The 12,623-nt window shown below is 38.6% G+C and overlaps 1 protein-coding gene across 2 annotated transcripts; it reads left to right on the top strand.

Moving 5' to 3' along the window:
• The first annotated feature begins 2,133 nt into the window (after window positions 1-2,133).
• Window positions 2,134-9,471, top strand: lman2 (lectin, mannose-binding 2). 2 transcript variants are annotated; one of them, XM_030397022.1, is made up of 8 exons: window positions 2,134-2,534; window positions 3,854-3,960; window positions 4,202-4,319; window positions 4,971-5,050; window positions 6,342-6,503; window positions 6,859-6,973; window positions 7,159-7,278; window positions 7,503-9,471. In XM_030397022.1, exons 1-8 carry the CDS (start codon window positions 2,366-2,368, stop codon window positions 7,661-7,663), a joined length of 1,032 nt encoding a protein of 343 aa, XP_030252882.1. In that variant the 5' UTR covers window positions 2,134-2,365; the 3' UTR covers window positions 7,664-9,471. The 2 variants fall into 2 exon arrangements, with proteins under 2 accessions (XP_030252882.1, XP_030252881.1); XM_030397021.1 differs by lacking the exon at window positions 4,971-5,050 and adding an exon at window positions 4,834-4,916 and having other exon boundaries at window positions 2,135-2,534.
• Window positions 9,472-12,623: the final 3,152 nt, after the last annotated feature.

Here is a 12,623-nt window from a genome sequence, read left to right as displayed (position 1 = left end):
GGAATATATATAGGCTACTCGTGATTTTTTTTTTCACTTTTTATCACAATTATGTACATTGCATTATGCTGTAAACATCTAAAATGATGTTTCATGATAGCAAGAACACAAAGTTTTATCCAAAAAAAGGGAAGCCACTTGGCGTTCTTCAGGTACACTTGCCCCGGGACAAAGAAAGACCTGAGAGCACCTTGTACTTTTTTTTTTTGACATAAACTTTTATAAGCTTTTCGCTTATTCATAAAAGTTTATTAATATTGAACGTGTCATCAGTCCCAATTGCATCAAATTCACCTTCTCGTCAGCCATCCTTCTCTATTGTTACCAGGCTGCATGTGTGATGATACACACAGACTGATTTTATTTCTCCTTGTAATAAGAAAACTATCCAGTCTGATCCCAATGTTGCCAAGACACAGAGTTATAATTTCAAGCACTTTCAAGCACTTAAACTAAAATCCAAGCACTTTTCAGACCCTGAAAACACAACATTGAAATTCAGGCACTTTCAAGGATTTCAAGCACCCGTACGAACCCTGTGCACCACCACTGCCTATCCATGTCAGCAGGGACAGAGGTTAAGGTCTGCCAGTTTAAGTTTCTGGGTGTCATATCTAAGACCTCCTGAGGATCCTGAACACTTTGACCCTGATCGGGAGGGTTATAATTTTCTTCTACCACTTTACCATTTAGAGGATCCTCCCCAAACTGCATCACAGCACGGTGCAGCAGCTGCTCTGTCTCTGACTGGAAAGCACTGCAGTGTGCGGTAAGTAATTTCTGAGCATGATTTATTTCCCAAATGCTGCAGGAGAATGGAATGGAGCCTGCTGGTTTATACTATTGGCACCACTGGGCAAAAAAAACAGCAGTGTTATCCTTTTTTCAACCCATTATGTATCCCAGTTTGGCCTGTGCAGTGCTAGAGGTGGCTGAAACCTGTCCTAAATGGACAACATTTACTTTATGTAGCACTTATCTGGTCGTACTGAACACTCAAAGCACTTTACAACACCAAGGTGCCACCTGCTCATCAGCAGCGACATATATTCAGAAACACACTGCTGGACGGCTGCTGTAGCCTAATTGCTGAGCTACAGCCGCCAGTACATCATTTAGACACACAAGTTAACCTGCATGTCACTGGATAGTGGGAAGGTACCACAGCATCTGGAAGAAACCCACAGCAAAGCTTTTTATGCATTCTGTTATTTTATATTGTAGATGATATACGCAAATACCTGACTCAACGCAGGCTACTCTATTTGCAGTAAGATTTACTTTGCCACTTGCCTTTAAAAATAATGAATACATGTTCTTTTACTTGTATTTATGCCCTAAGCCAAACCATATAAATGACTGATGGCTAATGCTATACAACAATACCTCAAGTCAAAAGGCCTGAGAGGATTTTCAACAATTCCAATAGAATCCTTAAGGATTCGCATACATTGCTAAAAATGCTCTTCTAAAATGTTCTTTTAGGATTTCTTCAGCCTTATTGGAAATCTGTTTATATATTCTACTGGCTCCAATAAATGATTCCAATATTTAGTTCTTGTAGGTCTTTCACAGTCCTGTTGCTTTTATGTCACTTGATACTTGATTCATTTCACAAGATTTAATAATAGGACTCTTCTTTCTTCTTTTGTCTAAATCTTACTTGACTAGATATTCAGAGTAAATTGTCGTTTGGCCTATTGACAGATACATAGAATGGATCAGAATGGCTTTTATTAAACAACATTTTATGTTAGCTCCATCAAGAGATTATGTCCTCCCATAACACACATCTGTTTACTATCTAAAGTGTACGTAGACATACCTGCTATGAATAAAAGTGTCTGGAAAAAGAAATAAACGTTTTCACTTGAAGCAGCAGGTAACAATAATAAGTTTAGTTAAACGTTGTTTCCATTAAACTTCAGTTTCCTGCTATATCACATAAAACTATATGGACCGCTGCACCCGTCATCTTATGTTTCGGCTTCTGCCGCCATCTTGTGGATAATAAGAAGACTCCAAGACTCCAGTGCTCACTGATTGGCTCAATTTGCGATGTGCTTGTCACTGATTGGCTGTTAAAAATGTCCGCCGTCGACAAAGATCTTCCGTGCGGAAACGCACATTACTAAACTTTACCTGAGTAGCTTGACAGTTAAATTCTCTAAAGCTAATTCGATTTTTTGTACCGCTAAAAACACGCTTATATAGAAGCAACATTTTAAAAATACAGAACTGACAATACGTTACCCCAGTTTAGAAGGCGTCTTAGTGAACGCAGGCGTCTTAGTAAACGCACTTTCCGGAAGACAATAGTGAAGGGACAAGCTCGATTTATGGAGTTTCGAAGAGGAAATCTGTTATGAGAGTTTCTCTTCGGGGTTGTTTGAACAAAATGGGGAACTTTAGAGCTTTTCTGAACATAACACTGGTCTTCCTAGTATTTGAGTTGTGTCTGGTGTGCTGTGATATAACGGACGGAAACACAGAACATCTGAAGAGAGAGCACTCGTTGACGAAACCATACCAAGGTAAAATGGCTCAGTTAGCTCGTTAGCTAACCTGGTGTTCTGTCCACTCCTTCATCTTAAGTTGCGTTTTAGAAGTTATTGAGAGACATGTTCAGTTTTTTTGGTTAATTATTGTTACTGCCGTCCGTATTATGTTCAACATTTACGAATTGATTTATAATTGGCTGTTACCTGCGGCCCAACGCACATTTAATATAACCAGGCAGGGCTGTGGAACATTTAAAGTTAGTCGAGTTGCTATCTAAGCTAGCTAGGAGCACATAATGCTAGCTTATTCAGAAGCCGAGAAACTTATATAAACGTATATATGTGAATACCTTCTTTACATCTCCTGCACGTAACGTTGAAAATCAAAGGCGGATATGTTCATTTTAAGCTATACTGTATTCCTTTTTGTATTTAAGACCATGCAAGTGATTTTGCATGTGTGTTATTTCACTACGAATTACACATGCCTAAGCCATAGCAACATCCAAGCACATATCGTCATCAAACATACAAATGAATGTTCATGTGAAGTTTGAGAGGTGCTGGCTACTGATATTATCCTTGTATTGCTAAATCAAAGGACCGTGCCTTTTACATATTTTTTTTCCTTCGTCACGGAGAAAAACACCCTTCTGGCTGATCTTTGGTGGAAGATAGTTCTAACAAACCCTCTGCAACTTCAAAGAGCAACTGCTGAGATATGGCTTGAATTTTGCATAAAAATGATCTAACTTTTTCAGCAGAATATGGAAGAAAAAAATGTTTTGAAGTTATGTCAAAAGCATATACATAGTGTGTTGTCTAGTCTAGTTGGCATGCTAACCAGCTTTCCTCGCCCGTCCTGTCTAGTATTTACTCTTTGTACCTGAAGAGGCGAGTTTCTGCTGGAAGATGAATGCCAGTGGCTAATGTCAGTTTGCCAAGAGTGGAAATACTCCCAGTAATACTCCCTACTTCCAGGAAAATACAACCATAACCTGTTTAACAGTGCCTGGAGCTATTACAGTCAAATAGACTGTCATTCTTTAACTCAGTACTTGTTCAGCAATTGTCTTGTTTTGTATGTTTTATAAGGTGTAGGAGGCCACCTGAAAGCAGAAACTTGTTTTAACAGTATTTTTGATCTGATTAAGTTGAGATAAGAAAATAACATCACATACTGTAATAAAGCACAGTTTCAGCTTATCTGGTCACAAAAAGAGTGAGATTGACCAAACGCAACTTGTGATAGATTTACCAGATGGAATCTCTGAGAAACAAGATTTCTCCCCTCTCAGTCATATATGCTCTGGCCCGACTTATGTCTCGTCTTTCATCTGTTTGTCTTGCAGGTGTTGGCGCTCAGTGGGACTTCTCTGGAAGCACATTGGTGACAAGCTCGTATGTCCGTCTCACTCCAGATGAGAGAAGCAAGCAGGGATCCATCTGGAATATTGTGGTAAGGAAAGACTTTGAACATAGTTCCCTTCTCCATTCTGACACAGACTTATTGTCATTTCTACCAGATTCTCTACTATTGTCACCTTAACAATATGTAAATGTTGACTAAAACAATCCATCAATTATAGAAATGAATTTTAAAAAATCAGTGTTCTTTCCTTTGACTAATAGTTGCAGCCCTACTAAGATGCAACACACTTACTCTGCGTTTTATTATGATGTCTGTTTCTGGTCTGCAGCCGTGTTACCTGAAGGACTGGGAGATGCATGTGCAGTTTAAAGTTCATGGATCAGGAAAAAAGAATCTCCATGGTGACGGCATTGCCATCTGGTACACAAAGGAGAGACTGCATCCAGGTAATGTTGGCTGTTCCAGCCTCATGGTTCTTAGTACTTTAATGGAAGAAGACGCACCTGGCTTGACCTCACTTCATGCTGCAGTGGTCCTTCTTGCATCAAGGTGTTGAAGTTTCTTTCTTTGTAACGTTTTACTTCTCATTTCCTGTTTTCAGCATCAAAACAGACATTTGGAAATATTGTACTCTGACAATTGCAAACATCACATTATGTAATAATGAATGTGCCACCATGTACAGTATATGTATAAATTGCTGCATCTCAGACAGAGAAATATGAATCCAAAGAAGTGTGTTTGTCCCAGTCATGCTGATGTTCCCTTCACTGAAATGCTTTGAAAACTAACAGGCTGAGTTTTAATGAAAACTCATTATGTTCACTCCATCAGAAAAGCTTTCTATCTTCATCTCCATATGTTTATGTTCACCCTGTCAGCTTCTTGTCCTCAGTGCTGGCCACAGTGAAGTCTTCAGTTGTCTGCTCATGTCTCACCTCATCTCTGCCTCCATCCTAGGCCCTGTGTTTGGAAACCAAGATCAGTATCTTGGCCTGGCTATTTTTTTGGATACCTTCCGCAATGACCTCCATGGAATGGATGTAAGTGTTTAGTGTGTACGGCTCGAGGTGATTGACCTGCTTGTTTCTTTGCAGGGCCTGTGTTTTCCAACAATGCTCACTTCTACGGGCTGGCCGTGTTTATAGATACTTACTCTAACGATGATGCAACGGATGTGAGTGGTGGTTCAGCTTTTACCCGTCAGCATGATGTCTCAATCCTTTTTTTCTTTTTCTTTACTTTAAATTGGCATGTTGTCACAAGGCTTTTAGCATGTTAACATTGAATACTTCACAGAATTTGTTTTGCCATATGTTCATGTTTTTTGTGGAGCAAAAAGAAATTTGTTGAGGATGACAGCTCTCTGGCAGTAACCTAGCTGTTTAAAAATTGTAAAATGTCTTAAAAGGAGGTTGTTAATGCTACTTTCACATTGTAGATGATAGTCATACATTGTCAGTATTTATATATCACCTATCCCTGATATTTAGTTTAAAAAATAAAAAGACAGGAAATAGAAGAACAAAGACCCCTCCTCAAGTGTGCCCCATGGAATCTTATTTTTGAAGGGGGGGAAAAAAAGAAAATTGTACAGCAGTCAATGGTGAGAAACAAATACATTTCTGATTCCATTTGAATCGTGTCATGAATTACACACATGATGTTTTAAAGTAAAAAGATAATGTCAAGAAAATCTCGCTCTGTTTACGCCAAATATACATTGCCATCTCCTTTACACATAAAAAAAATATTTAAAAGGTGGAAATCACAACAAGTCTGAACACTCTTGTGGTTGACAGGTGCAGTTATGGGAAAGGAGCTTTAGTCAGTTTTGTGAGCTAGATAATGTATGGGAGCAGCTCTACAAGGTTAAAGTGAGAGTCAAACAAGATGATGTAACTGACGAGCCACTGGGCGCGTAGTCTTCCTAACTGAGTATCTACAGCCTTACACCTCATTAGTTTAATGACAAACTTCACTTCTTAAACACTTTTTGAATTGACAAACATCGTGTGTGATGAACGTTTACTACCATACATTCATTTTTTAAACTGAGGAAAAAGTGTCTTCACTTCGCCTCTCTATGCAATATGGGACCTTTTCAATGTGCAAATCAAAGTTACATTAGTAAGATTTAATACTGACAAAAACTGTAGTTTGTTTCAGTTACTTATTTCAAATAAATACATTGCTGTGACCAAAATATCAGTTATGTGGCTCTGAAGGTGTACTCTGAATAAATATATCATTGTCATTCAAAACAGCCAGTATGACAACCACTTTTGAATTGATCCTAGAAATACTTGCCGTGTGAAGGTAGTTTTTGTAGTAATAAAAACACTGGCTGATATGTATCCTGATGGCTTCTTATATTTTATTTTCAGTATAAATGTGTCCATCATCTTTATTTAAAAATATGTAAAATACCTGTTTCTATTCGTTGATTCTGTCCTTCCTGTCTCCAGCGTTCCTTCCCATACATTTCGGCCATGGTGAACAACGGCTCAGTGAGTTACGACCACGGCAAAGATGGCCGATCGTCTGAGCTGGGAGGCTGTTCGGCTGAGATCAGGAACAGAGAGCACGACACGTACCTCGCCATCCGCTACTCCAAAGGAAGACTCACTGTATGTAGAAGAACTCCTTTTTATTCTCTCAGGGATGCTTATTGCTTCTTTTAATTCAGTTTAATCCAAAACTGACTCAATATATCTGAATTCAACATGTAATAAAAACTATACATAACTGAGTATGATATAATATAACATAGCAATTACAAAACCATGACTTGTGTACTTGCAACTTTCAAAATTACTCAGGTTGTCTCTTTTCCCTATAAATAAAAAAAAAAAAGCTTACGTACCACAGCATATTTCATTGTTATGTTCTTATTTTAAAGTAGTTCCTTAACTTTGTGATAAACTAAGTAACACTTGTCGCACTGCTGTATTGTATCACTCACATTCAGTGTATATGCTACAGATCATGGTCGATGTGGATGACAGGAATGAGTGGAAGGAGTGCATCGACATCGGAGGTGTTCGTCTTCCTACAGGATATTTCTTCGGTGCCTCGGCAGCTACAGGAGATCTGTCTGGTAGGTCAAAGCTTGAAAGCTTCAAACACACAACTAAAATAAAAAGTCATAACATCTTCTATATGTTATCTCCTTTTTGTTTTGTTTCTTTATTCCCAAATGTATTCCTGTCATAGCTTTATATAATATTTTAAAGTCTTATAGTCCAGGTTAATTTATTAAAAGTGTACAATATTATTTTCCAGATAACCACGACATCATCTCTATGAAGCTCTACCAGCTGATGGTAGAACACACCCCTGAGGAGGAGAACCTGGACTGGACAAAGATCGAGCCCAGCGTCAGCCTCCTCAAGTCCCCCAAAGGTAGCCTGAAGTTACAGGAACCTTTTAGTATCACGTTTCTTTTATTCTTGAATGTAGGAAGATGTGATGTTTAGTGCAAAGCAAGTCTCATACGAAATCAAATATTGACTAGAACAACTGCATTGATTGAAATGATTTTGCTTGTGAGCACGTTGCCTTTTATAAAAAATTAAGAACCAACAAATTTAGAACATAAATATATGCACTGTCCTCTTCCCTCACAGACAACATTGACGATCCAACTGGAAACTTCCGAGGCACGCCCCTCACTGGCTGGAAGGTCTTTCTGCTTCTGCTGTGCGCTCTGCTAGGAATCGTAGTGTGTGCTGTGGTGGGAGCTGTAGTTTTCCAGAAGAGACAGGAGAGGAACAAGAGGTTTTACTGAGGAGTGAGGAGAGAGAAGAACCTTATCAGAGAGGTGATTGCTGTGGAATGAACTATTTCCAGATGACCGATTCAGCACATCCAATGTGAATTTTTTTTCTAAAGATTGTACAAATGTTTATATCCTTGAAGCACTGCGTTTAGATTGAATTACGGTAACTTGTGATGTTGGTAAGAAGGTGCAGACCCATTGACAACTATTATGAGTGACCTGATCAATGCTGTTTGTGTTCTCCATGTCTCTACGTGATGCAGGGTTAGAATAGACTTACTGTCATTAGCAAGGACCGTCCTTTCTTCAAACATTGTGTTAATACCTGGTCATTGGTCAAACGGGTGTCTTTAGCTCTTTTCAGCTTTGCCGCCAAATGGTAATATAGATTTTAAATTTTTCTTGGAGGGTTTTATCTGATTATTTATTGGAAGAAGAAAGTTGCTCCACACACACACAACATCATGAAGCAATGGAGGCTGCCACAGAATTAGAATCATGAGTATTTTCCTCTGTTTTAAAGGAAAAGTTCACCCCAAAATTTAAATTGAGTCCTTATCTACTCACTCAATGCTGATACAAAGTCAGGTGAAGTATCATAGTCTACAAAACATTTCTGGAGCTTCACCGCAAAACTCCATTGCGGCTTTCTCCTGAACAACTGAAGTAGCTGGGGACTTGTTTTAAAAAGGAATAAAAAAATACAGGAAAAAACATGAAATGGCTCCATACCTGGTGTAATCTAAATCTCCTGAATCCCTGATATCCCGAATTGATTTGAAGAGACGTTTTACACCCTTGACACACAGTCGAGCTCATGAACCTAGACAGGGTACGTGATGGCTCTTTGAGTTTAGCAGCTACAATGATAAAAAGGGGTGTAAAGATTTTCTGTAACTTGATTAAGTGCTTAATCTCGGGTCTAACTTCTTTTATATTCAAGATAAAATGGTTAAAGAAGCTAATCCGCATTCATCTGAAAATGTTTTGATTACATATTCTTCACACAAACAGTAACATTTTGCAATACGTAAATATACCATCTAAAGTCTGGTACATAAGAATGCTGTCTGGTGAAGCTCTTCATGGCAGAATTTCTCCATAGTTTCATACAACAGGATAAGGCCACTTAAGAGAGATCAGTGCAGAGATCAAGTGGATGGATCTTGAAAACTGAACAACCTCAATCCTTTAGACAGAATTATTTTTGCTTTTTTTTTTTCTCTCTTGTCCTTGCTGGTTCTTTTGCGCTGCATGTTGAGGTTAAATTCAGAATATGCCTTTGTTCATTTTCTCCTATTTTGTTTTTGGTTAATAATGCTTGCTTGGGGTACAAACTTGATGATTAAATTAAATTCTTCAGTATGATGAATATTATAAATCCTAACTGCTACATAAAACAAGTATGTTAACTAAATGCAGTGCTAATGATGAAGCTCTTTCAAACCAACACAAAAGGATTAGTTAAACCTTGAAGTCCATGAATGGATTCTTTGAAGGCACATTTACACTGGCAATCCTGTCTTTCATTTCTTTCCATATCATATTTCTTTGTCGTTTGTTTTATTCACATCCCCTTTCGATAATGCTTCTGTTATTACATAAACATTTAACAAAATGCTAAAAGTATAATTAAGGATTTAATGACACACCCTGTTTTTTTTTACTTTATCAGCCTGACTCTTCTTTTTTTTCTGTGTTCCTTAAAGTGTTCTTTCTTTTCTTTTTTTTTTGCCACATGAATCAGTTTTGTTCGTGAGACTTGAAACAGCTTCTCTCGTCAGTTAATGTATTAAAATGAAAAAGAAACCTCTTAACTGTGAGTTGTTGTGTATTGACATGTTTCAGCCGCCATTTAATGAAGTTGGCTTCCCAGCAAATACCCCCCAGGTATTCACACAGCACATGTTAGTCCTTTTATTGCAAGATAAGCATTTAAAGACTTATTATAAACAGTGGAATTATGTGAAAATGATTGGACTGCAGGTTTTGCACTGCTGACTCCTCCACTCTAACATAATCCTCACATCTTGAATAATGTGTTTTCTTTAGACATGAAAAAAAATAATAATCAAAAAGCAGACCTATAACAGACAAAAGGATCCCATCCTCCTAGACAGACTTTAAATGACTTGATAGTGACATGAATAAAAGTTGTGTCAAAAGTAAAAGTGAGGATGCTGGTGCTACATTATATATTAATAGATTGTTACTGATCATGTAAACAGCATTTTAATATGGTGTTAAGGTGTTGTAATCATTAACAATATTTTTTTATGTAAGATCATCCTGGTAGCCACCTGTCAGATAAATGTCTTGGTGATGAAGAACAAATACACAGTATTTTCCTCTCCAATACATCGATTAATCTCAACCAATCTTTATTTGTATGGCGCCAATTCACAACAGTCTCATGACAATTTCCAGATTGATCCGGTCTAGACCGTATCAACACATTTAATATGCTAGTCAATACCACACTCGCTGATTTTAAAGTATTTACATAAGGCAGTTGCTAACAAATTGGGAAATGTACTATGACCTTGTTGGGGACATTAAACGTCATTATGCCATACAAAGACTCATCTACTCACTAGACCATCTTAACAGGTTGACTTTAGTTGAGAACTATTAGTCTAACCTTAGAACTTGAGGATTGATCAATATAAAGTGTGCATGGTGTAGAGGAAGATTGAGTGGTGACATTTAGGTAATGCAATCGTGATGTAATTTTCTTTGTATACTAATGTAAGCTTATAGTTTGTCATAAAAGCGGTGTTCATTTGTAGAGATCAACTTGCTGAACATAACATGCAAATATCAGAAATGTGTATTTGCCACAGGGCTTACTGCAATAATCCATAATCCAACTGAAAAACCATAGTGTCTTCTTGTCGAGGAAACCAGGGCGATGCTAACTTCTGGGGTGGCTTACAGAAATACACCGATCAGTCACAACATTAAAACCACTGACAGGTGACGTGAATAACATTGATCATCTCATCATAATGCCATGTTCTGCTGGGAAACCTTGGGTGCTGCCACTTGACACGAACCACCCATCCAAACACTGTTGTGGACCAAGCAAACCCTCTCATCACAACAACACTACCCAATGACAGTGGCCCCCCAGCAGGACAATGTGCGCTGACACACTGCACACTGCTTAGGAACAACTTGAGGAACACAATAAAGGGCTCAAGGTGTCGACCGGGCCTCCAAATTCCCCAGATCCCAATCTGATAGAGCATCTAGACGTGCTGGAGCAGGTCTGATCCATGGAGGCCCCACCCCCCAACATACAGGACCCAGAGGATCGAACCACTATAAAATGCCCTGGTGCCAGACACCAAAGGACACCCTCAGAGTCCATGGCTGTGTCACTCTGAAATCACCCACTCATTCCCTACCTCCTAGTCACTACATAGGGAGTCCAACATAATGGACTATAGGGAGCTCATCGACAGACAGAAAAACACTTTTTTGGACACTACTCAGGTGCCGGTAATAACGTCACTGCTGTTTTTCTCTCGCAATGCATGAGGGCAAATATTGCTTGGTTGTACACTACTTTTCGTGATGCATTGTAATTCCCGCTAGACATTCGGACAGCACAACAAAATGGCATAGTCACCATGTAGGGCACTATAGGGAGTAGTGAGTGATTTCGGACACAGCCCATGTCTTGACGGGCCAGAGCTGTTTTGGTTGCACAAGGGGAACCAGCACAAGCAGGCAGTCATGATGTTATTCCTGATCAGTGTAGGCTAAAGCTCTCTTTTAACAGTCACTCATTGGTAAACTGTCAATGAGAAAAAAAAATGTTCTCAACAAATATTATTTAGGTGAATCTATAATTATTATAAAGGATCAACTGTCCAAAATATTACCACGAATTCTGAGCGGTATATATGCCATCTTCATAGTAACGGTAGGGCAGCAACGGTAACCAAGGGGGTGGGCGGGGCTTACTCTTAGGTCAGCTGAACGTGCGCAGTTTGTTTGCTAAACACCTGCCGCCATTTCTACCGTTGACTAGCGTTTTATAAGCTAGCTAACTTGCCTCAAAGTTTCATATGTAGCTCCAGGAAAGCTTGGTGGATTAAAATGATTATTTTTGCGCTGGTCATGTCAAATGCTTCATCAAGCGGAAGTTTGTAGCATTAAAACCCGTCTGCTCTCCCCCTGGACGCTGCTGCTTGACTTCACTTCACAAGCTAAGTATATGATGTTCGTCAGTATGCTAATCATAAGTCCAGCTTGTTTTTTCTGTTTGCTCATATGATACTAATGTGGCCACTGGCTATGTCCTTGTTATGTGCATTAGGAATATTTGTGGTCTTGATGTTTTTTTTAACTTTTTTTATTTTTATTAATTTCTTAATCTTGGCTCTTTTGTGTTGTTTGGCAGGCGCATTGTGGTTCTGTCATGCTGTTGATGGGGAAATATAAGTACTCATCTTGTGTTGTTGACTGTGTTAGGTGTATAGTTCAAGGTCATTTGTAAATATGTTGTCTTGACTTGCTCATAACCGCTCACATATTTAGTTACCTGACACTCAAACAATGGGTTTATTTGTCAGCTTGGTTTACAAATCTGTCAGTTAACGTTACATCTCAATAGCTGGCTGAGTTATGTCTCTGTGAGACAGAAAATGTGGGAATGTTGCTTTCATGACGTAACTGTTTTCATCATTTTCACATGTGTTGACTCACCAGAGAGTAGCTAAAGGGAAAATTATTATATGCAGGACAGGTACAAGCAGACCCCTATGCACCACTGACAACAGCAAAACCTAGCAGTAGACCTATGTCAACTCTCTATTCTGATTTTCCCTTAGTAGTCTACATTATTTTCATTTAAATGGGAAGTTTTCCAATTTTCACCCAGGAACGAATAATTTGGAAGTATGTGCAACTACTTATTTTAAGTTTCTCTTCAGTTTGCCTGCATCCGCAATCAGCCAAA

Source organism: Sparus aurata, chromosome 18 (genome assembly GCF_900880675.1).
Source record: "Sparus aurata chromosome 18, fSpaAur1.1, whole genome shotgun sequence".
In the NCBI taxonomy this organism is placed as follows: domain Eukaryota; kingdom Metazoa; phylum Chordata; class Actinopteri; order Spariformes; family Sparidae; genus Sparus; species Sparus aurata.
This window is presented reverse-complemented; position numbering and strand designations above follow the sequence as displayed.